The sequence below is a fragment of the Ictalurus furcatus genome, chromosome 17 (genome assembly GCF_023375685.1).
Source record: "Ictalurus furcatus strain D&B chromosome 17, Billie_1.0, whole genome shotgun sequence".
NCBI lineage: Eukaryota > Metazoa > Chordata > Actinopteri > Siluriformes > Ictaluridae > Ictalurus > Ictalurus furcatus.
In genome coordinates this window covers 19,198,966-19,226,274 of record NC_071271.1, presented here as the reverse complement: position 1 = coordinate 19,226,274, position 27,309 = coordinate 19,198,966, and the positions used below count along the sequence as shown (strand labels likewise).

The 27,309-nt window shown below is 38.9% G+C and overlaps 1 protein-coding gene across 1 annotated transcript; it reads left to right on the top strand.

Moving 5' to 3' along the window:
* The first annotated feature begins 547 nt into the window (after positions 1-547).
* plppr4a (phospholipid phosphatase related 4a) lies at positions 548-25,665 on the top strand. The gene is made up of 7 exons (XM_053647421.1): positions 548-974; positions 11,354-11,539; positions 17,709-17,838; positions 18,487-18,682; positions 20,995-21,052; positions 22,891-23,064; positions 23,965-25,665. The coding sequence occupies exons 1-7, from the start codon at positions 897-899 to the stop codon at positions 25,426-25,428; spliced, it is 2,286 nt and encodes a 761-aa protein (XP_053503396.1). The 5' UTR covers positions 548-896; the 3' UTR covers positions 25,429-25,665.
* The last annotated feature ends 1,644 nt before the right edge of the window (positions 25,666-27,309 follow it).

Below are 27,309 nucleotides of genomic sequence, written 5' to 3'. Positions count from 1 at the left end.
TTTACCCAGTTCATACATGGTTCTTTAATGGTAAGACACAATCTAGTCCAGCACACAGCTGAGCATTGGAAGGTTTTGTTAAGGGTCTTGTTAAACCGAATGACATCCCTTGTATTTGAACTCAATCTTTGGGTCACTAACTCAACAGTGCCTTAGGACCAACTGCTAAATTGCACCACTAGACACATAAGGAGGGCTCAAGAACTCAGAGTGGCTTGCACAGGAGATACCAATCACGTGCGATGCCAATCTTCACACTCATTCATTAACCATGACGCAAAAGACAAATTCACCTGTAGCATCTTGGAAGACGAGGCATTTGTGCAGTATATAAGCCAGACACAAGCGCACAAACGCACGCGCGCGCATGCATCTCCCAAAATGTACCCATGCACCCATGCAACCCCAGTGCACACACGCACGCGCGCGTGCGAGCACCTCCAACGTACGCGCTCCCGTACACAAGCACGCGCAAACATTCAGCTCCCTCCCCATTCCTAATCAGACTTGGGTGCACGCACAGCCATACATGCACCCGCAAATGACACACGAACGCGCGCGCACACTCTGCGTGAAAGTGGGTTTTTAGCACACCTCTGACGTCACTCCCGCACGTCAGCTTCTCTCGTCTCCAGTCGGCGTTAATCTGTGGAGGAGTCTGAAGCGTCTCTGCGTCTCTCGGTGAGGAGTGGAGGATCGTTAGCGCTTATTAAAGGATGCTGCATGGGTTCACAGCGCTGCAGTGGCTTTGCTTCCTCTCATTCCCACCCTGAGCATGGACAACTAAATTAATACTAAAAGGGGACTAAAGGAGGACTAATCACGCACTGATCCACATCAAGTGGGAGTTTATCATTCTAATCATTAACAAAAATACCCAAAGGAGACACTTCATCATGTCGGCCAAAGAGAGACTTAAAGCCAGCATGAGCAAAGAAAGCGTCACTCTGCTGCCCTGCTTCTACTTTGTGGAGGTAAGACCAGCCAAGCTCCAGCCGAGACACACTACACCCTGCAGGGACACACGGGACCTATTACACTGCCCAGTGATGAATTAACACACCTACAGCATTCATGTGTGTCCAGCAGTAGGTGTTAATTCAACACTCTCAGGTTTAAGAGAACCCTGTAGGCATTAACTGAGTATCATAAGGTTCATTTAAGCCCAATATGTTAATTAATCAATGGGTGCACTAATTTACTACTTTAAATACAAATGAATTATTGTAGACATCATTTCAACACCATATATGTTCAAGCAATACTGTTTCACTCAGTTTAATACAGCACTCAAGCTGATCTCATTTAACTCATCCCAGTTGTTAATGGGCAGGCTCCATGACCTCCGGTTCAGTCTTGAGCACTGGCTCATGTCACGTTCTCCCAGTGTCTGCATGGGTTTCCTCTGGGTTCGTTGGTTTCCTCCTACCTTCCAAGAACTAGCCAGTATGTAGGCTGGTCCCATCCAGGATGTAATCCTACTTCGCGTAGAGTGTTCACAGCACTGGTGTAGAATCTACTAAGACCCCAACCAGGATAAAGAGCTTACTGAAGAGGACTAAATGAAAATGGTGTTAATTCAGCTTAATAATGTTTATTTTAACCCAGCATGTGTAATTTAATCCTCTAATTTACAATGTAATTTAATCCTGTAGGTGTTTTCATCAATACTGCAAGTGTTAGTTCAATGCTTTAAGATTTATTTTCATCTATTGTATATTATTACCGTTGAAGTTAATTCACCACTGTAAAATGCCATTTTAAATGTGTAAATATTAATTCAATACTCCAAGATGTAAGTGTGTTGATCCAGCACTCTAACTGTTAATCCAACAACTCTTTGAAGGAAAACCTGTAGATGTTATTTCAGAACAAAATGTAACCATTGTGAGTGTTCATTCAGGATTCTAAGAGACATTCAGCTTTACAATGTATATAATAACTCATCACACAACTTTATTTGTAGGCTAGGTGTTGATTCTACACTGTAACATTTGAATTTAAACCTGAAGGTGTTAACGCGTGGGCAGCATGGTGGTGGAGCAGGTCGCTACCTCACAGCTCCAGCGTCCTCAGTTCAATCCTGAGCTCAGGTTACTGTCTCGTGGGTTTCCTCCGGGTTCTCAGAAATATTCACCTAGACTGATTGGTTATGTTAATTTCCCATAGGTATGAATGTGTGTGTGCATGCCATCTGCAATGGACTGACGTCTCAAACTTGGGTGTATTCCCCGCCTCATGCCTAGTGTTCCTGGGATAGGCTCAGCACTTTAAGAGTTAATTTAACACTATAAGGTAATCTAAACCTTCAGTTCCAAAACAGTTCTTTTAACCCTGAAGATGTTAACTCGAGAGCCAGACTTATATTTAAATCTGATTAGTTCAACACTATAGTATAGATTTTCATTCCCCACTGAGAATTAACTACTGTGTATGTGTTAATACAGAAATCCAGAGTCAATCCAGAGTTAAATGATCACTGTAGGTGTTAATTCAACACTGTACAATCAAATCTACTCTGAATCAACACTGTATACTTTAATATAATAGAAGATGTTGTTCAGGACTGTGCTGTAAAATGCAGAAGGATGGGTACTATTCTAATGTATACCACAGTGTTGTTGTATTCTTCATTCTTATTGGTCCAACGATGTTAATTAATTTTCTATAATGAGCAGCACTGACAGTAGTGTTGGCTGTAATTCAAATCACAGGTTTATATTTATGCACTATTTCTATTGTAACAACTTATTCACATGGACTTGTATTGGAAATGAATGAACATTAAGGTGGTAACAGTAAGTCCCCTTTGTGTAACAATGCATAATATTACCCTGTCGTTGATTATTTTACTATAATAACACACCCCCAAGTATATTATTCCTTATATCAGGCACTTCCATCTTGACTGTCTCCAAGTGAATTGCCATCATCGTATTTTTGCTCAGTTGCTCTAAGCTTGAAATTATTCTCCACATAAACTGCATTAAACAATGCCCTATGTGCAGTTTGACTTGTTTTGATACCAGATTAAAGAGGACTAACATGGCCTTGTATCATTATATAAAGCAAAAAGTCTGCTTCGTACACTGCACATCAGTCTTCTCCTCTCTTGTTCACACAGGACTGAAAGTAGGACAGTAAGCTCATGAGAACTATCCTCCATATCTGTAACAAAGGACAGCAGCCATGTGGTTTATGTCCTCTCAGGGGTCACAAGCCATTTAGACACCAGCACATAACCTCTCTCAGTATAAGAAGGTAACAAGGATTAGATCATATCTGTAATTTGCTTTATGGGTGTAATATCCAATGTAATGTAATAGAAGTGAGCAGGAACATATCCAATACATGTCTACACCGAGCGGCGCTAAACCATCCATGTGAGAATGCTGTGTCCATGACCACACAGTGGAGTAATACAGAGATTTATCAGACAATGATATGAAGATAAATCATAAAACGTTTACTGCCCCATGTCTGATTTATCATCACGATTATGAGATGGTTTATGGGTCGTTTTATTGCAGCAGGAGGGTAGACACAGGACACAGGACTTGACTGATGTAATGTTTCTAAGCTATATTCTGGCACCTGCTTATATACATGAAACCCTAGACATAAGTGAAATATACAGCTTTTTCCCCCCCACACATTTCAACCAAAAATAAAATCTATAAGTCACTTACTAAGCCTAAATATAGTCAATAAACTATTGCATGTTTGGTGTCCAAAGTTTGCTTCTTTTAGTTTTCTACTGTAGCCTTCTTGTAGTTCTCTACTACCTAGGACAGTAATGTTGCTAATAAATAACAGAAGCTTATAGCTACCAATTTAACATTGTCAGAGTTCAGCTTAGTAGCACCATTTCAACATAAACAGTTTCATAAAACAAACAGTAAGTTGATCAAACTGAATCAATATTAAGGTCCGCATCACTTCCAATATATAATCCTACTTGAGTCCGATTCTCATTAAACTGTGTGTTGAAGAAGGATGTGATTTGCCTTTTAAATAGTCGTCATTACTATTGTTTTTAGCGCTGCAGTGTCTTTTTTGCTCATTTGTTTATGGATGTCAGAAACCACATAAGCAGGTCTATGATGTCTTGTTTACACACAGTCATTTCTTGTGTCTTGTACGTGGATTGCATCCTGATTAGGTTTTAACTGCATGCATCTGCACTTGTAGTCAAACGTGTCACTGATTAGGTGCATTGAAATTTGATTTCTGTATTGTTTTGATATGGCTTGCTATACCTAACCACCTTCCTGTGTTGCTCCTTGCTGCAGTAATGTTTAATGCTGTAACATTCTCCTTATAAACTCCAACCACGGTGGTCATAGACCATATACATTATGCACTGGAAGGCATTTTATTTTCCTTTGGAGGGCTTTACACTTGGATGGCATCTAGCTAAATGATGTCTCAGACACCCTGAAGTGGATTTGAATCTGTTTTAAGTAAAAACGTGCATTTTTATACAGGTAATTCCTATGAAGATGTATATTAATACTTCGGACACAAACAACCAGGTGTGGAAAGGTATTTTTGAGATTGTTTAAGAAGCCATTGAAGTTTCAGGTGAGTGTGTGATGATTTAGATATGCAGTGTGCTATACTCTTCCATATCTTAAGTACCAAACTAAAGACGGAAACCTTGAACACCAGACATTGCTGAATGTTAGGTGAGGAGAAAATTATACAACTTTTATTTCACTTGAATTGTTTTGGGGTTTTTTTTTTTCAAATTTCCTTTGTGTTATCACCAATGAAATACCAATAAAAGATTAATAAAATGCCAATAAAGATTAATCAAACTGTATATAAACTAAATTTACTTTTAGCCCTCTACAGTTAAAGCACTGGAATTTTCCTGGCATCAGATTCACTTGTAAGTCACATTTGATCAACAGTATTATGGCCTAAAGCGTGCAAAGCTCATTTCTGTTGTTTGCGCCACACTGAATAAAGTTCTTCTACCCAAAGAGTCATCATAATAATTTATCTTGGTCAGTGACCAGAGAACATTTATGGTCTGCTAACCACAGACTCACAAATCTATTTCCTAAAGAGAGATTCTCTCAACCGTGATTATGTCTTATCCCTGCAGTCCAGCAGTATTTTAGCTTGTTCTTGTCACTGTCACCTCAGAGACAGAAGTGTGTATCAGTGTGTATTACTCATCTCACACATGTTTCTTGAAGCACAGGGGTAAGAGAGTGGAGAGATCTTTAAACATTCAACACAGTCACATGGAAGCAGTAATGTATATAACGTAATTTCCCTCAATTTTCTTCATGCTCTGTATATCTAAATAGGTTGCAGAGTATAATGGAGTAGTGGTCTACTTTAAATCCGATTGAAATGTATCATCAGTTTATGAAATATACTGATTTTCTTTCCTCCTGCTTACATTTAAAACAATTTCTCAGTTTTAAATGTGTGATTTGTAACATTTAAATGTGCCTCTATTCCTGTAACAATCTTACATGTATTTAATTTCAAAGACAGCTCTGAAAATGTGATTTAGTTTCTCTTAGGTTTCCTATGCAGTTTCTTCTATGCAAAGTCTTGCCTTTACCTTCCGCAGTCAGTCGTAATTTGTGTACGCTGTTACCTAGTTACAACTTGGTTTGTTTGTTCTGATGATTTTGTGCTGTCATTAACTGTTTGCTGTGCCTAATCTCATGTCTATATATGATCTACTACTGTCTCTCTCTTTGTCAGAATAAAATGCTCCATGTATTGTATATACATCTCACAAGTTAGTCTATGGAGTCTATGGAGTTAGTTTATGCAGTTTTTGTTAATATGCTTGATATAAACAAAAATGTGTTAGATGGGGTTAAGGGTATGTATAGGGTGTAGGCTGTGTCAGTTAGTGGTAGGTGTAAAGGTACAGTAAGTTATGTGTAGGGTATTTAGATTAGAAATGGGTGTAGGGTAGGTTATGTGTAAAGTATAAATGTTAGGAATAGGTGTAGAGGTATGTTAGGAGTAAGTTAATATGTGGACTATTAAAGGTAGGGTGAAGGGTAGGCCATGTGTAAGGTGTAAATGTTAGTGGTAAGTTAATATGTGGAGTATTAAGACCTGGGGTAGGGTGTAGGATAGGTCATGTGTAAGGTGTAAATGTTAGTGGTAAGTTAATATGTGGAGTATTAAGGCTTTGGGTAGGGTGAAGGGAAGGTCACGTGTAAGGTAGGACAGTAGTCAAGATCGCCATTGTCAAGTCCATGACAAGGACATACTGAGACTGTGTCAAATCTGAGTCTTAAGGGTGTCTGGGCCAAATCATGATTGAGTCAAATGAAAGCAAAACCGAGTCAAGATCAACACCAAAAACTGTCAAATACCTTTGAGACCAAGTCTTTACTTCAGTTTCATATATGTCATGCCGAATTTGCAAATTTCCTTGAGATTTACCCAGAATTCTGCTGAATCATTCTGGAAATACATTTAGGCATATAACTGAGTTACCACTAGTAGTTCTATTGGGTGCGTGAAAGCCACTTAAATTTGGTCGAGACCAAGACCATATTTAGCAACACCAATGCCCAAGACCAAAAGAAGTCCAAATACAAAAGCCAGTCAGTCTGAGACAAATCCAAATCAATAGTCTTGGGTCTTGAGACCAGACTCGAGTGATACAGCCATACAGTAGTTTTAGGTATGATTATTGATAAGTAGGGATGTGTGACAATGACTAAAATAATAAAACACAGTATTCAGTCCCTCCAGGAGTTTGCGATCACAGGAACGAACAGAAAATCAAGCAAACTGCACAATATTCATACAAGCTTGCAATTTTTCAAAATTACAGCAGATTTTCCACAGATTTGGGCCAAGAGTGTCATCGTCATCACAACACACATTCAGTCAAAGCCCTATTCGGTTCACGTGCATCGAACATGAGTACAGCTAAAAGGTCTCATTTACTAACAAACATCACTGTGAAAGACAGTGCAAAACAATTTTGTGCAACTGCAATTTCGGCAATTCAAAGAAGCACAAACACTCAAGCAATTTTGGCCGCAACAATCACAAAAACTGCAAAATCCTGTATGGACTGAATATCTTATCTTAATATTTAAACTAGTGATCACAATTATTAACAATTGCGAAATAGCTTTATTGTGCGAAATGTGCCCAAAATAGCTTTATTAATCTTGGTCATTTTGTTATTTAATTGCATTATGGGTAATACACATGCTATAAAGATGTATTAGAACAGATCGTGTACATTTTAGTATCTAGTATTCAGAACATTTGTTAAAATATTTTAAAATTTGCTAAAAATTGGTAGAAAATCTGGGCCTGAGAGGGAACAGGTCATTGACTTCAAATGTGGACTAGAAGGTACAATACTCACACTGAAATTCCTCACAGACTGCTGAGCAAAGCGTACAAAAATATTGTTGTTGTTTTTTTGCTATCATTACCATGGTACGTGTATTTTACGTTTAATATTACTGACATAATAATTAATCGAAACACCACAGTAATTGTCATGGTCTAAAATGTTACCATAGTTATCATCAGTCACTACAGTAAACTAGGGTAGTATCAGAAAAAAATACCAAAAAGTACTATAATAAATCCATAGTGTATGAAATGAAAAACAAGGTAATCTCTAGTGATTATTATCAAGCAGTGTAGTTTGTGAATTATTATGTTGGGAGCCACTAAGCAAAAAGCTATTGGGTGGAGAGAAGAAGAAAAAAATGACTTGTGAAAGTTATAAATAAGGCATCTTGTTGACAGTTTCGATGAGACAAAATGAGATGAGACGAGTCTGAAGATGAGTAGAGCTTTTTGACATCAGATTGGCTTGACCTTCAAATGTTGATGTGAAGTAAATGCTTTGGAAGCTACTTTGAAGTGGGATACATGTTTCATAGTTGCTCTACATTTTATTCAGTTTGTGGATTGTCTTTGGCTCTTGGTACCCATTGAATTTGTATAAAAATTCATTACCAGGCAACATTTTCAAGTAAAGCTTAAAAAGTCATGTTATAATATTGTATTGTTGCTCAGGAGGTTAATTCTCTAATCTTTTAAACCAGCAACCAAGAGAATTTCTGCCAAGACGTATTAATTTCAACTTGCCATGTGTTGTCTTTCCACACATCTGATCTTAAGTTGGAATGAAGCAGCTTCAGGGCACAAATCAGTTACTGAAGGTCTTAATTTTTAGTACTCTCTAAATGAATAAGAAAAGTCTTAACATTTTAAGAGTGAAAGTTTTTTTTCCCAAGAAATTATATACATTTTATATTAAAATACTTCAGTTGCCAAGTAGAATTTGTTGGGAAAACTTTGCTTAAAAATAAATAAAAATTAACCATTTATTGATGTTCAAGACATGTTTATTCTGTTGAATAGGCAGCTGGCTGTGATGAATAGCTGTAATGAGTTGTTACTGGTCAAATTTGGCAGGCTAGTTTATGTAATGAACTATTTTTCTGTGATAATCATACATCTAAAAAAAATGATTACAGTTAAATTGGCTCTGTTATATTGTGTGGGACCTTAATTTATTTTGCTACCATGGTTCGGGTCTGCTTGTTCCCTTAAAGGGATGAGTCACCGTAAATCAATATTTCAGTTCTTCTGATGATCAACATTATCCTCCTGATAGGAGTGGTCCCCTCCAGGAATGTCAATCTACATGGTACGACGGCTCACTGAATGGTTTGATGATGATGAAAATAATGTAAATCATTTCCGATGCCCTTCACGCACACCAGATCTCAACCTACAGTTGCAATCAAAATTATATAACCCCCATTGCAAATCAAGTTTATTGTCAAAATGTACAGACTTTCAGCTGTTTGTAATGAACAAATCAAACAAAAGCAATTGAAATAGTTCAACACAACGAATGCTTCAAGTGGTTTCCCCAAATTCAACTGAAAATGCAACTTGACTTCTCCAGTTTCAAAATTATTCAACCCCCTGAATAGAATCTCTCACAACAGAATCAAGGGCTTCATTAGTTGCACCAGGTGTGATTGAGCTGGAATACATGAGATACCTGAAGTGACTACGGGTTTGTTTGGTGTACACTATCTAGATGGGGCAGAAAAAGGAAGCTATCAATGACTGCAACCAGATTTCTGAGAAGGCAGGTTGTAAAAAACCCTTGAGTGACTGCAAAAGACCTGCAGCAAGACTTGGTGGCAACAGGCACTGAGGTTTCGGTGAGTACTGTAAGGTACGTACTAAACGCAGACGGTTTCCATGCCAGAACTATATCTGGAGGAAGAAGAATGTTGAAAGAACACTCTGTCCACAGTCAAGCGTGGTGGTGGCTCAGTGATGCCCTGGGACTGCTTTGCATCCTCTGGCACTGGAAACCTGCAGCGTGTGGAAGGCAAGATGGATTCATTGAAGTATCACGAATCCTAGGAGAAAACATAATGTCGTCTGTGAGGAAGCTGAAGCTTGGGTGTCATTGGACCTTCCAACAGGACAATGATCCCAAGCATACCTCAAATTCCACTAAGGATTGGTTGCAGAAGTCGTCCTGGGAGAATCTACAGAGTCATCACAGTCACCTGACTTGAACTCCCTAGAAAATCTCTGGTGGGATTTGAAGAAGGCATTTGCAGCAAACTGCCTTCTTCCTTAGCATATTCTTGCAAACCCAAGAATATTACTGAACTGGAGGCCATTGCTCATGAGGAATAGGCTAAGATTCCTCAGGAACGCTGCCAGAAGCTATGCATCTCATTTGCAGCAGGTCATAACAGCAAAAGGGTGCTCTACCAAGTAGTAAAGATGCTTGCCATGAAGGGATTGAATAATTTTGAGGCTGGAGAATTCATTATAACTAATTTCAGTTGAATTTGCTGAAACCATTTGAAGCACTCGTTGTGTTGAACTATTTCAGTTGCTTTTGTTTGATGTGTTCATTGCAAACAACTGAAAGTCTGTAAATTTTGACAATAATGGATTTGTAATGGGGGTGAATAATTTTGATTGTAACAGTAACTGATAGACAGCACTCTCCAGCACCATCATCAAAACACCATTTTAGGGAATATCCTTTGGAAGAATGGTGTTCATCCTGCCAGCACAATTCCATAGACTTGTGGAATTGATGCCAAAGAGCACTGAAGTTGTTCCTGTGGCTTGTAGTGGCCCAAAACCTTACTAAAACACTTATGTTGTTTTTTTCCCTTTATTTGTCACCTGTCTGTATATTATTTATAAGCATAGCTGTGTGAATCTCTCTTATAGGTTTGATATAATATTGATCAGATGCTGTTTGTCAGTCCCCCATTGGTGCTTGGTTGATTCACTTCATTTCAAATATTTTGCCTGTAAGGGTTTTGGGTCCATTTGATCGTTATCTTTGTTTCAATAGAGATTTTCACTCTATTTTCAGACATAAAAAGATCACAGCAGGAGTTGATTTAACACCATCGATTTTTCTGGAGCTTAAAGAAAATTTCAGCTGCAATTGTACACAGTGCAAAAAAAATGACATCTTAGCAGTTGGGAAAGTCTTGAAAATAGTCAATGTATCTAGTATTTCCCATTATAAAATGAGACTAAACCAAATATAAGACCATTAAACCTATTTCTAGATAGTTTTACTCATTTCAAGCTTGAAATATAAGTCTTGTTCTATTGGGAGATAATTTATCTAATTTTAAGCACTTATTTCTAGAAAGAAACAAAATTATCTGCCAATCGAATAAGAAAATTTTAATCTTGAAATGAATATAAATGTCTGGAAATAGGTTTAATAATCTTATATATGTTTTTTTTTTTTTTTTGTAATTTTATGAAATACTAGATACATTTGATTTGACTATATTCAAGACATTTTCAAGTGCCAAGATGTCATATTTTTGCAGAGAAAATATAAGATTGTGTGTGGCTATACAGCTGCACAGGAAACAACATGGTTTATTGGGGTTCTTTTGTTATATCACCATCTGTAAAGAAAACATACTGTAGGAATGAAGGCTTATCTAGGGCATGCTGCAGAAATATATTTAAATTGCATAATAAAGAATGTAACATATAGGTATTTTGTATGTAAACATTATAAACATTGTGTCTGTCACGGTGCTAACCTGGTGACTGGTATGTGCCAGTTCTGAAAAATGGACCAATCAGACATCACTTCATAACATAATTAGCAATCCTGTGATTATCTGCTTATACCCACAATACTCTCAGACAAGTCTATCATGATTTTATAGATTTAATATTTCACAATATCTAATATATTTAAGTTTATTTTAATGACAATCATTATTAACTTGTTATCATTCTTATCTTCACTGTATTTGCAGTTGACTGTAATAACCCTCACCCTTCTCTCTATGTGCAGCTCCCGATCCTGGCCTCCTCAGTGGTCAGTCTGTACTTTTTGGAGCTGACAGACATTTTCAAGCCTGTGCACTCGGGCTACAGCTGCAATGACCGGAGCCTGAGCATGCCCTACATTGATCCCACCAAGGAAGTCGTACCGTTTCTCATGCTCTTCAGCCTGGCGTTTGTAATTCCAGCAGCCACGGTCAGTCCCAGAATCTCACACACGTAAAAACAACTTTGGTCAGTCATTTAGAGTGCAGTCATTTAGAGTTCCAGTAAAGGAGCCTATTTTTAGACATGGTTTTGCTTACTATACTAAATAGAAATTCAGGTGAAGGAGGAAATAAAATGGAGCATTGTTGTATGATGAATGTAGTGGGTTGTGTTATAGACTTGCAGAACATAAGGTCTGGAAACCACTTGCATAGTTTTCATGATTAATCCAAAAAGGAGTCCTGCTTACAACACAGTTCACTTTAAAACATGACATGAGACAGTTAGACAGTGACATAGCATATTAACGCTTATTCTGGTTCCACGTGTTGGTGGCAATGACAGGCTGCACAATTATCATTTAATAGTGAATTAGGATTGAAGTCCATATTGTATAGAATATGAAATGTGTATTTTCACATGAATATGTGTAAAACCTCTGAGTATTGCAAAACCTTGCAGTTGGCATTATTATCAAAGCTGCTGTTATAGACAAATCCCTGTGCAAAAATACTCAGAGTATATCTTATACATGTCAGTGCAATATATTGGCATAGCATTGACTTATAAATATAGCAGAAATTTATGTGCAATATTATCAGCCCCCTTCATTTCTACACTCAAATGTGCAACATTTATTACATCTGTCATGTGCAGTTCTTTCTTGTGTACTATTATAAGTCCTTATTTGCTCTACTGTTCAAGCTGTGTGACCGACAGAGAACCGTGTATTGGAGAAGATTTCCAATGCACCTGTCGTGTAAATGATAATAAAGGCATTTTGAATTTTTGTGGACGTGAGGCATACACCTAACAGAGATGTGGGCTGAAATATTGGCTAAAATGTCAGATGACTAAAAAAGGGTTGGCGTGAATTGGGCTTTAGTGTTGTTGTTTTTTTGTGATTTAGCAGCCAGGGAACAGTTCCCCTACAGTTAGTTTCTTTTTATCTTCTATTGCAGTATTATAAGGATAGGTGCTGATAGCATCAGCTCATTGATATTGCAGTGATGCTGCGAGAATCTCCAGCATATCTTTCTTTATTATAATAGTGTTCTGGTTCACAGACTGAAATTGAGACACATCAGACATATCAGGGCTGTCCAGAGTTCAGGTCCAACACACTAACTTTTGTAGGAGCTTTTGTCTAAGGGATACTGGGACAAGCCCCAGCACCGCCAAGCTCACACTGTTGGAGCAAGGCCCTTAACCCTCTCTGCTCCAGGGATGCTGTATCATGGCTAGATTCTGACCCCAACTTCCTAACAAGATGGGCTATACGAAGAAAAGAAGTACACTGTGGTGTAATGTATATGTGATAAATAAAGGCTTCAACTTCAACAAAGATGGCAGTAGAGAGTACATCTGTGGTGCCATATCTGTCTCTATTTCAAAACTGTAATTAAAAAAAAAATACTTAGCAAATAAGCACAACTGGTTAAGATGTAATTGGTAATTGATCAAAACAAAGTAATGCAATCAGAACAGTTGTTCTTTTAATGTAAGGCACATTGCTACATTGGAGAGCTTTTCCAGGGTCCCGGGTTGCGTGGTTTTCTTTCTAGTTCTCTGGTTTTCTCCCACCTCCCAAAACATGCTGGTAGGTGGGTTGACTATTCCAAGGTTGATTTCACACTTTCATTCTGGACTTCGGGCCATTTGAGCCCAAAGGTTGGTACGTTTGTTGATATGTGAACACTGTTTTCAAACTCAGTAGCAGTCCAGAGAACTGACCCCTGGTCCTCTTGAAAATGGTGTTCTGGGGGCCGCTTCAACCACATTACATTACATTTATTTACATTTACGGCATTTTGCAGATGCCCTTATCCAGAGTGGCATTTTTCTCATTTGTACAAGTGAGCAGTTGAGGGTTACGGGTCTTGCTCCAGGGCCCAACAGTGGCAGCTTGACAGTGCTGAGATTTGATCTCACAACCTTCTGATCAGTAGTCCAATGTCTTACTCACTGAGGTACAGTGGTACAGTCCACATCCAGTATTGAAGCTATGTGCTCATTGCGAAAAATACATGTCTTGTGCCGTCCTGCACAGCTTAAAATATTCTTATTCAGAAATGGCTCATCATTTGCAAGACATGCTAAGATCCACTGCTTGGGTTTTGGTACCAAAGGAAAATATAGAGGAAAATGACAGCAAAAGGATTAGTGCCTAAAATTTAGCAAATACTGGTACAAATGTGATGTATGGAATTTTTGCAATCAATCCATGCTTTCAGAATTAATTCTTCAATGTGAATGCAGTGTGAATGATCCTCGCCTCCAAACGAACCTAGAATCGGTCCTGGGTGCAGCCTCAAGTGTTCAGGCCAAGTGTGACAACTCCCTAAATTGCCCCTAGGCTTAAATAAGCATGTTAAATTGTGTGTGCATTTAGCCCTGAGATGGATTGGTGTCTCATTCATGATGTGTTCCCATGTCATGCTCCTGGTAAAGGCTCAGGATCCACCACAACCCTGATCAGGTATAATTGGTTACTGAAGATAAATGAATCAATGAACCAACTTTCTTTAATGAGATTTAAGACACAAGAGTTGATTATAAATGCTCCAAAATACAATATCACTATTACTAATATGACTTTATATAAAGCAATGTTTCTTAATACTGCCCCCTGCTCTGCACATTTATTATTTATTATTTATTATTTATGCTGCACCCAAATCATGTGATTCAACTCATCAGCTAGTTAATAAGCCTAAAGTACATTAAACTACTTTAATTACAGGAAGTAAAAATGCAGAAATGTGCTCCAGGACCACGATTGAGAAACACTGGTTTAACGCAGATAAAGATAAAGGAATGCAATTATTGCAAACTGTAATGCATGTGGTGGCTAAATAAAAAAATGAAGAAAAAAATTATCTTTCTTTATGCATTGCACACAGTGTCAGTGTTTGCTTGTTTTGAATATGCAAATCTCAATGTCATATTAGCATATACTCCCACCTCAGCATAAAGCAGTGAGTCAGGATCCTCAACTAAACTTTCTTCCTCAGGGGACAGGTGCTCGCTCTCTTTCTTCTCTCTCTCTCTCTCTCTCTCTCTCTCTCTCAGTTGTCCTCCTCAGTGTCAGTGAAATTTTGGCTACCGCCTACCCAGGATGCACTTTGCATATACACCATGCACAGAATAAAAGATGCCTCTGTTTGGTCACCATGTGGATGTTATTATCATGCACTAAGGCGCTAATACACAAAGCCACACTGTTTTTGCCAAACTTGCTTTAACATGAAATCTTCTCTGAATCACTGAGAGGGTTAATTAATAGCTGAAATTTTCAAGCAGGAGAGAATGAGCTTGAGATACCCCCTGGGTTTGGAGCAGCAGGACTGTGCAATGAAATTGTACTTTCTGTGCCTATTTTAAGATATGTTCTCTTAAAAAGATATGACAGCCTTTGAGTTTTGAGCCCAGACAGCCTTTGAGTTCTTTGGCATTTTTATACTGTAACTTTATTACGAATGTGTTAACCTGGGGTTTATGTGGATTTTGACAGTAACAGAATGGAGATTTTAGTAACGGAAGGTCAGGGATATTATAACCTGCACTTATAATCTTGTATTATTTATTGAGTTTAAATCTGTCACTTCTTCTCCATTTCATCAGCATCTTTCATGTTACAGAAATTAGAGGCATTGTGGCCTTGATGTTATATCAGATAGCTTGCTCAGTGATGGCTTGCTCAAGCAATAGCTTGCTCATTTATTCAGGTCTAAATAAGAATTGAAATCCAGTAAAATTCCTTTTAAAATCTTATGTGATCAAGTCAGTACTATCAACTGAATTAAAATAAAGCTATTCAACTAGCACAGTCTATCTGTCCTTCTGAGGCTTCATCTCATTCTGTGATCATCAGTCTATACTTTAGAGGGTTTATTAATGGTTCTTCAAGGGGTTTTTGTATAGTCACACCATTTTGTAGAGTTCTACATAGAACCTTTAAGAGTTTCCCAAGAGGCACAATCAAAGGACCCTTTATTAGTCTCATTGTAGAACATAATGTGAAGCATGCATTTGATGGGAAATAAAAGTACGGTTTCCTGTAGTTTTATAGGATCCATTGGTTTATTTCTGTATCATCGTCTTCAGATGTTGTTCCCTGTAGAGAAGAATGCTGACGATACTAAGGTAATACAGTAACCTGTAGATTCTGTCCGTTCTGTTTTGGTCACCGCTGAATGAAATTCTGGACTGAAACATGCTCAAACATTTGATGACACAAAAACGTATGTGACAACAGGAAATGACTTCATTAAATAAAGCATTTTATGTAAACATTTTCATTTTATCATTTTACATTATGCACATAAGATGAGTGGAAACATGGCTAACGTTCAGACCCTTGAGCTCTAGCTGGTGAGGTTCACAGCTCAAGCAGCTTAAATCCTCCTCATTAACTCTCATTCATTGATTCTAGTCTCATGCAAGACATGTCCAATTTAGGTCAATGCAGATTTAAGCTTCTGTAGTGTCCTTAACTGCAATGCACTGGATCAGTCGATGGAAATGTGGTTAGACATTTCATTTGCAGCACTTTAGTAAGAATTACGGCCGTTTTGTGGTTTGATGGAGTGGGAGTCATACTTATTGGTTTCCAAAGACAGAAAATGACTAGTCTGTGTGTGTGTGTGTGTGTATGTGTGTATGTGTGTGTGCTGGTTAGCCAAGGATAGGTTGTGGCTGGATAGCCAGGCGGGTTACTAGACTAAGTTGTTACTTCCTTCCCTCTCTCTTTCCAGACTCTCTGTCTGCCATTCTGTCTCTTTCTTTCTATTGTACTCTCTCTCTCTCTTGCCATTTTACATAAAAGACATCAGTCTGTGTAAATCTGGCACTTAGCTGCGTCTATGTCTTTCTCTCGGGTTTTCACTCATTCGCTCTCCCTCATTCTTTTGTTCTTTTGATCTGTGTGACAGATGCTGTTCTCGCTGAGACAAATATCCTCAAGAGAAAAAAGACACATGAATGTGCCTTTTATTCAAATATACATTTATCCAAAGCTATTTGGAAACAAGTTACAATCGAATCCAATCACAGATCTGAGAAGTTCAGTGTTAAAGGTCTTGTTGAAGGGATCATCAGTGGCTCTTAGACAATCCTGGGATTTAAACTCACTTGAAAATATAGTAAATAGTTGTTTTAGTTAAAGAAATAGTTCAAAGAAGCTCACACAATTTCCACAAATTTCCACTTACACCAAATGTTATATGTTTAATGTACAGGATGTGCTTCTCAAGTTCTGCACCAGAGCTACACGGATTAAACATCTGTTTCACCTACGGTCTTTTCAGTAAATGTCTGCCTCAAATCACAGCTCTTCAGTTGAATTCTCAACCCTACAGTTTTATTACTTGGTTATGATTTATATCTTGTTGATTGATTCTTTTCAGTGTTATGGTGTTAACACTTTTGTGGTAACTGGTGCCTATGACAGGAAATCTTTTTTTGTTTTGTAAGTTACTATTTGTTAGTATATACTTCTGTTATTGTTCTTTACCTACTAAGTTTATATTGTTAATTCTTTGGGAAGGGATTAGTAGAGAGGTGGGTACCATTTCCTTTATATATTTCTGTTTTCTCCTGTTTAAGCTAGTTAGGGAGTTAGTGTATTTTTATTGTACTTTTGTTTCTTTTTCTTTTGTCGTTTAGTTAGTTTCTCCCTAATAGTTAGAGGGTTTATGTTTGTTGTTTTGTCCTTGCCCCCTCTTGAAGTCTTGAAATCCTCCCACATTTGTAAATAAAAGAACGTGTTTTGGGCATTGGGTTGTTGTCGGTCTTTGTAAAAGCAATGGGGTTGGTATTTGAACATTGCTGTCTCCACACATCACATAATTTTTATTCTGTTACATGTCCTCCAACCCTAGACTAACTGGGGATGTGGCAGAAAAAAAAATTTTTTGGCCAAAACCAGATTTTTGTGACTGTTTGCCAGAATTCAGCCCCAGTGACATCTGACAGATTTACCCAGACCACTATGCAAATGATCCCGTGATCATGCAATCTATGTCTTCAATTAATACTACAGAAAACACACAAACAAGCAATTAAATAAATAATGGGCTGATATATTGGCTGGCTCAAGCATCCATAGACGACTAGCATTGCATATGGGGTAATCACGACAAATTGTCTCTCTACAGATTATGATCGGAGAGGGTATCCTGTACTGCTTCCAGGTCAAAAGAAGGATCAGCATAAAAACCGAAGCCAACATAAATGCTGCTGGCTGTAACTTTAATTCCTACATCCGCCGGGCTGTGAGGTTTGTGGGTAGGCATTCATTTTTCATGCTCTTTCTTACTGTACGGTTTTAATAATGAAGTATTCATTCCCAATAGCAACACTGTTGATAAGGTCGGTCACAGTATTTAACTTACAGGATAAGTAACAATACTTACCATGTTTTAAATCAAAAAGTGTGCTATCAATCACAGTGCCTGAGTCTGAAATTGTGGCATGAAGCTTGTGTTGTTTTTCTATGTGTTACATAGCGTTTAATCATAATTTGGATCATAATTCTTTCAATAGCTTCTGTGTGCAGGTGGTAGACATGTCTTTATGTGGAAATATGGGCAAGTCATTACGTATATATGAAAATGAGATCAGCTTTGGGTGGGCGTGGTTTGAAATCCATAGATGGAATTATGGGCGTATCTTTGAGTCCAAATAAAAATGAATGATTTCACAGACATAAGAAGTCATTGGCATTCCAAAAGGTGTGTGTATTTCATTTTATTTTTTACAGATTTAGTCATGAAACTACATTTGTGGCCACTCTGAAATGTTTAAAGGGCATGACTCTGAGTTCATATATGGGCTCATGCTCAGAGACACCCACCACTCTGCACTATGCAGACAGACACTCCTTAATTATTTTCCATCTGTACTATACTAAATATATATTCTCTGTGTGTGTAGGTGTCCACATCTTTGGCTTGTGCATCACAGCCCTCATCACAGACATCATCCAGCTGTCCACAGGGTACCATGCTCCTTACTTCCTGACAGTGTGTAAGCCCAACTACACCATCCTCAACACCACCTGTGATGACGGTGCCTTCATCGTGGAGGACATTTGCTCAGGCTCTGACTCAGTAGCCATCAACATCGGAAGGTTAGAAAGCCAAATTAGTGTCCTTCAGGCAATCAAGTATAATTACCCCAAGGTTTTAAAATGACCTATAAACTAGATGAAGTAATATTTTGGAATTTGAGCAAAACCTTATTGTGAGCTGCTTGCAGAAGAACAATTTTGTAACATGAAATGAATGCACTGTGCGGTATAATCATACATCCTATAGATAGAATGCAAGACTGTCCCAAACTTAGGATTCAGCCCAGTATTAGAGAAATGTTTTGAGAATAATAGGATTGTGCACTTCAGTGTGACTGTCACAGTTACTGAGTATCAGCTGCAAGACCAAACTTCACAAAAAGAACTTGTTTTTTAGCTACTGGTTATCTTTTACTTTGACTGCGTGATCCAGCAGCCGTGTCCATGCATTACTGTGTAGCTGTGCTCATTCTGCAGTATCATAAAGAGCACACATCCTACTGAATGAACTACCCACTTATCATTAGCTAGCTAGAAAGCTCTGGTTGAAGGGTTGCTCTGCTGTAATCTCACAGCAAACTGCATGTACCAGATCTGAATCTAGGGGCTTTCCCCAAGGGCCTACAACATCTCTGGGGTTGAGAGATACAGCTAGCCAGCTTGCTCAAGCTAAAATACAATATAGAGAATAAAATTTGTATTCCTGGTCTGTGAATGGAATTTTTAAGAATATAAAGTGACATGACATGATAAATTACCAAACTTATTGTACATATTTAAATAATGTCTGGTGAACTGGTGTCCAATCTAAGGTGTGTTCAAACATTGCTCCAGTGTTCCAGAAGTTGGCTGCTCATTCATAGCAACTCTGAGCAGTATAAAGCAGTTGCTGAAAATGAATGAACAAACATATTAAAATAATGTCTAATATTGAAATAGTTGGATTATGAAATAATGTTTGCCTTGCACCTCTGGGGTTGGGGGTTCGAATCTCGCCTCCACTCTGTATGCACGGAGTTTGCATGTTGTCCCCGTGCTTCCTCTGGGAAGTCCGGTTTCCTCCCCCAGTCCAAAGACATGTGTTGTAGGCATTTTCAAATTGTCCATAGTGCGCGAATGTGTGTGCGATTGTGCCTTGCGATGGATTGGCACCCTGTCCAGGGTGTCCCAACTTATGCCCAGAGTTCCCTGGGATAGGCTCCAGGCTCCCCCACAACCCTTTGTAGGATAAGCGGTACAGAAAATGGATGAATGGATGTTCATGAAATAAAGCTGTTCTGAGGGGATCGATAGATTTGACTGCAAAAAGCTTGAAAACACATAGCCACCCCTCATGCCACCCCTGTCCCCACTTCTCACAAGCTTAAGGTAGCCTATTGTGATTAACAGTTAATTTAACTGTAAAATAACAGAATCTCTTGACAAAATGTCATTTCGTAGTTGTTGTTTAGGCATGCTGATTGTATGTTGAGTGATTAGAGATACTGTACTGTACGTCATTTGGTTTTGGGGTGAAATGGGAGTTTAAATGGCTTACCATTCCATCCAGTGACATTTGGACCTGGAATATTCGTGCAATTATGACAAGATATGTTTGTTGTGTTATTTTGTATCCCACAGAGAGCTTGCAGGGATGAAATTCCTGAATTATGTTTTAATTTATTAGGCTAATTTATGATGTATTCATGATGTATTTTATAGCCTGCTTGACAGGTGGTGAAAGTGTGATATTAATGCTGCAATATTTAATGTGTGTGTGGACGTATTGGTGTATATAATTTGTTCCCTGGTGCTTCTTATGTTGAGTGGGGTGTTGCCAAGAGCAGTAGATTGACATGTGCTAGGTCTGTCACTAAAACTAAGCAACTATACCTGTTTTACTGTCAGTGTTGTGTTTTTTAACAACTGAGATAGATGTATTGACATGATACAGTTTATTTGATATATTAAGCATACTAGCCCTATAATACCATAGTCCGATCTTCTTTGGTTTTTGTAAAACATTTTTCAATCTGTAGTCTGTGTTTAGAGATACAGAGGGAAGATAGTGAATGTCAGCATGCAGCGTTCTGCAAAAACCCACACAGAGTTCAGTCCTGCTTCGCTTGTGAAGCACAAGCTCCAAAACACCCACACACATCCATTTGCACTGCTCTGCTATTCAGTCCTCGACAGCCTTTCCACTCAATTGCTGGGCGTAATTATGCTTGTTTTGTTCAGACATCCTGTAGGCAGAGTGTCCTTGCACTAGCCAATGAAATTAATGACTAATAAAGGCATATACTGTAGATAAAAGATGCACCGGATGTACGTTGTTGATACATCCTTTCCAGCAGATATATTCATATAAGACTGTGTGTTTGTCATTGCAGGAAGTCTTTTCCATCACAACATGCCACCTTGGCTGCATTCGCTGCAGTGTACGTCTCAGTAAGTATTACACTTGACTGCACAGCCAAATGATGTGAAATTGTACACTGGTGTGAAATGGTTTGTATGGCATGTATTTACCTTTGCACTGTGTGCTTTCATTAAATCAATCCGAATTTTATGTAAACATCCAAGATCCTAAACTTTGATTTTGATTTTTTATTTATTTTTTTTGCTGACCAGTTGTGCTGCCATAGAATAAGCTTTTTTGTATTGACTGACACTGATCATGACATTACAGTAGAAATAAGTTGCAAGGAGTTTCGCTTGTGAGTTACATTTATCCAACTACATATATTGATATATCCTGTGCTATGACTATTTCCACAAACTACAAAAGGATTGGGCAGAGTTTTCCCTCACAAGAATTCCAACAATCAAAAGGTTTAATCATGAAATTGGATATGAAGATGTCTTGATATGAAGAGTAAAAAGATTTCAGAATAAGGGCAAGAAGAAAGTAATGAGTCTCTAGTGCTCTGTTTGGTATAACAATCTGAACTCCTGAAATTCTTGTTTGGACCAAATTTTCTCCCAATTTAGTTATCAGCAGTTCCCTTCACACCAGGGGTCCATTAAAACATATATAATGGACCACAGCACACTTAGTCCATTGTCAAGGGGGCTGGACAGAATAAATATAAATAAATAAATAATAAAATAAAATAAAGAAAGAAAAAAAATAATAATAATAACACATTAATATCTCATTTTGTATGTGTTTATTTATCACAATTTATCTGAAAGGTGAATTCTCAAAATGTAGGCTGAGACATATGTTGGCAACCACTACATTTTTACATCTTTTGGAAGTGAAACTGCCACGATACACTTCATAAGGCTACTGTGTTTGTTTGAACATAACCAGTGATTGGCGATCATTAACCAGGAGAGAGGAAGGCCATCCTTCCCACCATAAGAGCAGATGGCTGTCAGGAATAGATCTGGAAGGGGAAAAACTTTAGAGAGCTATGCCATATTTCTTTTCTCTTTAAATAAATTAAAAGCTGACTTTGCTATTCATGGCCTCTGGGCTCTTGTGTCCTTTAAGTTAATTCGGTAAAAAAAGGTTTTTGTCTGCTCTCCTGAAAGCTACTGTACTAAAGAAAGGAAGTTGTGACAGCACTAGCAGACAGTGCTACTTCAATTAAAGTCAGTGTTGTCAACTTTCAACAATTTGTTGACCCAGGAACGATGCCTATAGAAAAACATTTATTTAAGCTATGTAAGGTTTACACAAACATACTGTATATAAATACCGTTCTCTTTCACATAACTCCTTCACAAGAGAAAAAAAAAATTCATGCAGATACCTCTGCCCCAAGCTAACATAAGGAATAGAAACAGATTCACAACACTGGGGGAAAAAAGACATTCCCTTTGATTCACAAGCTTAATAAAACATGGAACTCCCATTTACTGATGTTAGCAAAGCGGTTTCTTCGAGTGCTGAATAAGTAGCTGATAGCAGTTAGTTAAGTAAAAAAAAATTACTCTGAACATATTGAGTTCACAGGAATTCACAAAATGAAACTTTTGCCTTTTAAATATTTTCCAATGGTTAATAAGACAAGACACTGCTATTTAATGGTATTACTGCGGTACTTTTCAAATTGCTGAAGAACTAGCTGCTAGCAGTAGCATTGTAAACCCTATGACACAATCCATTCTTAAAAGATAAAAGCCATTTCAAGACCGTGTACTGCTAATTTCATTTGTTTCTATGTTCAATGTTAAGAAGCATATGACCTGTATAGCAATATTAGGAGCGCAGTAGCACCTTTAGCACTTTCCTTGACTGCAAAAAAAAATGTGGGTCATGTGCTTCCCCTTCGCAGATGTACTTCAATGCCACCTTAACTGACTCCTCCAAGCTACTCAAGCCCCTATTGGTCTTTTCCTTCATCATGTGTGCGGTCATCTGTGGTCTGACTCGCATCATCCAGTTCAAAAACCATGCCATGGATGTCTACAGTGGTTTCCTCATCGGAGGAAGTATAGCCATCTACCTGGTGAGTCCTCACCTGTTCTTCTGTGTTCTTCATGGACATTATGTATAGCAGTGTTTCTGCTAAAGCCAGAGTTAAAATGGACAATCTAGGGATCTATGGCTATAAAAGATTCCATCATGCAGGTCATTGATTATGTATTACTAGTGGTATAATGGTCCAAGGTCTTTCATATGTTCTCACAGTCTAGGGAGGCTTGGTGCGGTGTGATGAGACAACGTTGTTTTTAATGTGGTTATAAATAGACTCTAAGTAAATCACATGTGGCTGCTTCTTTGCTCTCCTCCCACACACTCCTCCACTCGTTTATCGGTCCTCTAGCTGCTCTGTGATCGCCAACATGCTGATTTGAGTAAAGCTGGACTTATACCATGCATTTATGCTTCAAGGAATAAGCATGTTATACTGCTTTCTGTCCTTTGCTGCTTTTGCAGCAAGAATTGGTTGTGAAGTGACTCACCGGATAGCACATAATCCATGAAGTCCTAAAGCATCTGCTATATAAGTAGCAAGTGTGATTAGACCCATCAAGCCCTTTAATGACTTTCTGTGGGTGGAGAAGACATTCAGTTGTGACCAAGAATCACATCTGTAAAGGGCACTCTTACATATATAGGCAGGTGCCAGTATTATATTTTCATTCCATAATAACTACTTTGATTAATAAATAAGTATCAATAAAAACACACACAAAAAAAACAACAAATAGAAAACATACTATTCATTTTTTGGAAAGCTTGCCAGAAAGGTTCACAGGGCATCTTGTTGAGACCAGCAGTGTGTATTGGGACAAGTAAACTATATCTGAGATTCCAACCAGTTGTAGAATATGGAAATGTCTTGAGATCCAAGAGCTAGGATTGCAGATATAGTCCTAAAGTTGCTTTGTGGGTTCTCCTTCAGGGTCTTTATGCAGTGGGTAACTTTAAACCCAGCGAGGACACGTCCCTCCGGCAGCGGCCACGTCCGCAGCCACGTCCTCAACCCCCACCCATGCAGATTCCACCCCAGCCTCAGCCGATCATGCCTCCTCCGGCCCTCCGTGAGCCCCTGCGTCCTCTCCCTAACCTTAACACAGAGCCCCCACGCCTCCTTCAGCCAAAGAGTCTGAGCGTAAGGGAGCGTCCAACTTCAGCTCGCTCGGAAAGCATCCTACTTAGAGGACCTCATCGTGACTCTTCCTTCAGTCTGAAGAGGGCCAGCACTGAGTTGGAATGCATCACGGCTGCTAGCCACCTGTACCAGGACAGCATGGTGACCTTCAGCAACACTCTGCCTCGTTCACACTCTATAGGTGCGGAGGAACCAATACCACGTCGTCACGCCGCGATCCATGCTTCCATGGACTCCACACGATCCAAGCAGTTGCTCTCACAATGGAAGAGCAAGAATGAGAACCGAAAGCTTTCATTGCAGGCTGGAGAGGGTCCTGACGGGGGCATGGAAGTACGCTGCAGCTCTGAACCCACTGCCATGGGTCTGGAGGGGCCACCTGGACAATATATGAAGATGGCAGCCAGTGTTGTACCACTAGCTAACCACAATGGTGGAGGAGGTGGTGGTGGTGGTGGAGCCAGGGTGTCCATTCAGTCACGGCCAGGCTCATCACAGTTAGTACACATTCCTGAGGAGACACAAGAGAATGCATGCTCATCTCTGCAGGAGGACATGGAGGAAGTAAGTGATGGTGGAGGAGGAATGGTCGGGAATGCAAGAGCAAAATGGATGAAGATGGCAGAGATGAGCGCCCCCTGCAGGACTAACAGCCAGCCACGGATAATGCAGGTGATCGCCATGTCTAAACAGCAGAGCATCATTCATGGAAGCCCCAAGAGCGAGGGCAGTGCTGTCAGCCGCACAGGATCCATCCGTTACAAGGCACTGACAGAGCAGGACCCTGGCACAGGCATCGTGCATGTCGATGCACATCCGGAAAACAGATCCAATTCTGATGCCGGTGGGTCTTGGAGGTGGAAGGCACCACCAGAGCGTGTCAGCGTGCGCCAGTGCTTTGAGCTCAACGATCTCAACCGCAACTCAGAGAGTTGCGATTCCCTTAAGGACGGCTCTGTACCTGATATGAACAACCCTCATCATCCACATTTTCACCATCATCACCATTTTCACCACCCACACCAACACCATCAGGCCATTACCACCATCCGTGTGACACCTGTAGAGTCAAGCAGCGAAGCTGAGGCTGCCTCTGAGACGCTTTCTCTTGCCTCCAGCCGTGACTCCACCCTGCGCCGCAAAAACGTCATCCTGCTGCCTGACCGAGGCCCGAGTCCGGACAATGCCAGGAATCTGCCACACTTTTTCAAAGCATCCCCTACGCCTCCTCCCACTGTGACATTCAAAGAGTGAACTCAAGCTCATTCCATCTTTTTGTTTCAGAGTGGCCTTGCTCTCTTACCTGACTCGCAGTTCTCTGGAAGGACAGACGGGAGTCACACTGGATATACAGTATATTTCCTTTTCACCTGTACTGGCTCCTTCCAACTTTGTAAGGTGGTGTTATGTATTTTCACATTTTTTGATGTACTGTGACATTGAAAAAGCACAAAAGTTCTTTTTTTGCGACTCTTTCGCAAGGGTGGTTTTGTGGTTTAATTAATTACACTTTTCATTTTATAATAATTGATACTATGGTACATGAGGAAACTTTTTTGTCATGGATAGTGTGTTCACTACCTAGGCAGTGTTTTTTGTTTCATTTTTTTCCCCACTTTGTGCTTAACAGATGTGTGTTGTCTCATATGGCAACATGTGGGTGCTTTTTGAAATGTAGTTTCATACCTTATCCATTGTGTTGGTATATTTTTCTCAGTGTAAACACTTGTAATGGAACACATTATTCAACATCATTATTACATCTCTGCTAATGGCTAATAATTATTCTACACATTGCTTTTAGGCCAGTAAGGAAATGTGATTGCGTCACAGCGATAGTGCAGTTACCAAATTTTTGGAAATGGAGTGATGGAAGTTTGATACAGTTTCCCATAAACACTGTGCGTTGTTTTAGCCATTCTTTTTTTAATTTAGGGACTAGATAAATGCTTTTTGCCTACACTGAGGAAGGTTTTGCCTTAAGACAGGTGTTGAAGTGCCGACGAGGAGGTTCAGACACATCTCACATTATCCTCACGTTTCCTATCTTTTCAATATACTCACAATAGAAGTACACATCGTATTTTGTATTCAACTCATATTTGAATTTGATATTTTTTCTCGGTTCTCATTTTGTTTTTGAAAGCTTGGTTTGCTCCTCAGTTGTGGTTTGAGCACATGTGTAAAATTGTATTTTCTTTCTTTGGGTTGATGGGCTGAATATTTACAGTGACGTTCCTGTTGAATTTGTTTTCCTCTTCCCTTCTTCTCACTTGCCAACCTGCTCCTCCTCCTCCACCTCTCTACGGGTGAATATAAAAATCCAACTACCCTACACAAAGACTCCAGAGGAAGCACCGGTGATTTAAAACTCTTTGGTTGATTTTTCCGCCTGATTTTTTTTTTTGTCCGTTCTCCACACTGCAGGAACATTCTGCGAATAATCTTTCTTCATACAGTGCCTCGGAGAGATTTAGAGTAAGTTATTGATTTCTTGCCTGTTATTTACTGTAACTGTCCAAACATTGTACAGTGTTTCCTCAATATGGTGCAAAATTAACAGACATCTTTGACACATTTAGACACTCTCCTTAGATGGATTATGTCACTTTTTGAGATTTTTTTTACGGGCCTGATTTGTTAGCATTTGAAACGCGATGTTTTGCCAGAGAAAATACCATATTTTCTGGAATTTTCTATAAGATAGCCACTTGTTAGTGTTTTAATACTACTCCAGTAGACAGGGTAGTTTGTAACCATAAGATTGCTGCTAACATTAAAAATCCCTGAGTTTAGCATCTGTCTAAACGTTTGCCCAGTCATCTATAAGCTTATTTCGCAAGTGAAAATGGCAGCAAGTGCATTCTGAGAAAATGATGTAAAGATTAAAAAAGAACAAAACATAGCTTTGCTAGTTGTAATCAGCATTATAATTGCAATTCTGATCAGACAAACAAAAACACTTTCAGACTAATTCTGGGTCTAAAAGCAGTGAGAAGGCAGGACTATTATAAATGCTTCAGCTCAACATATAACACTGCAACACTAATGGGCGAAAAGCTTAAATAGAGTATACCAATAAAAGTGTCTGATGTGTCATTTGTGAGGCAGAACATATATTAGAATTGAATTCAT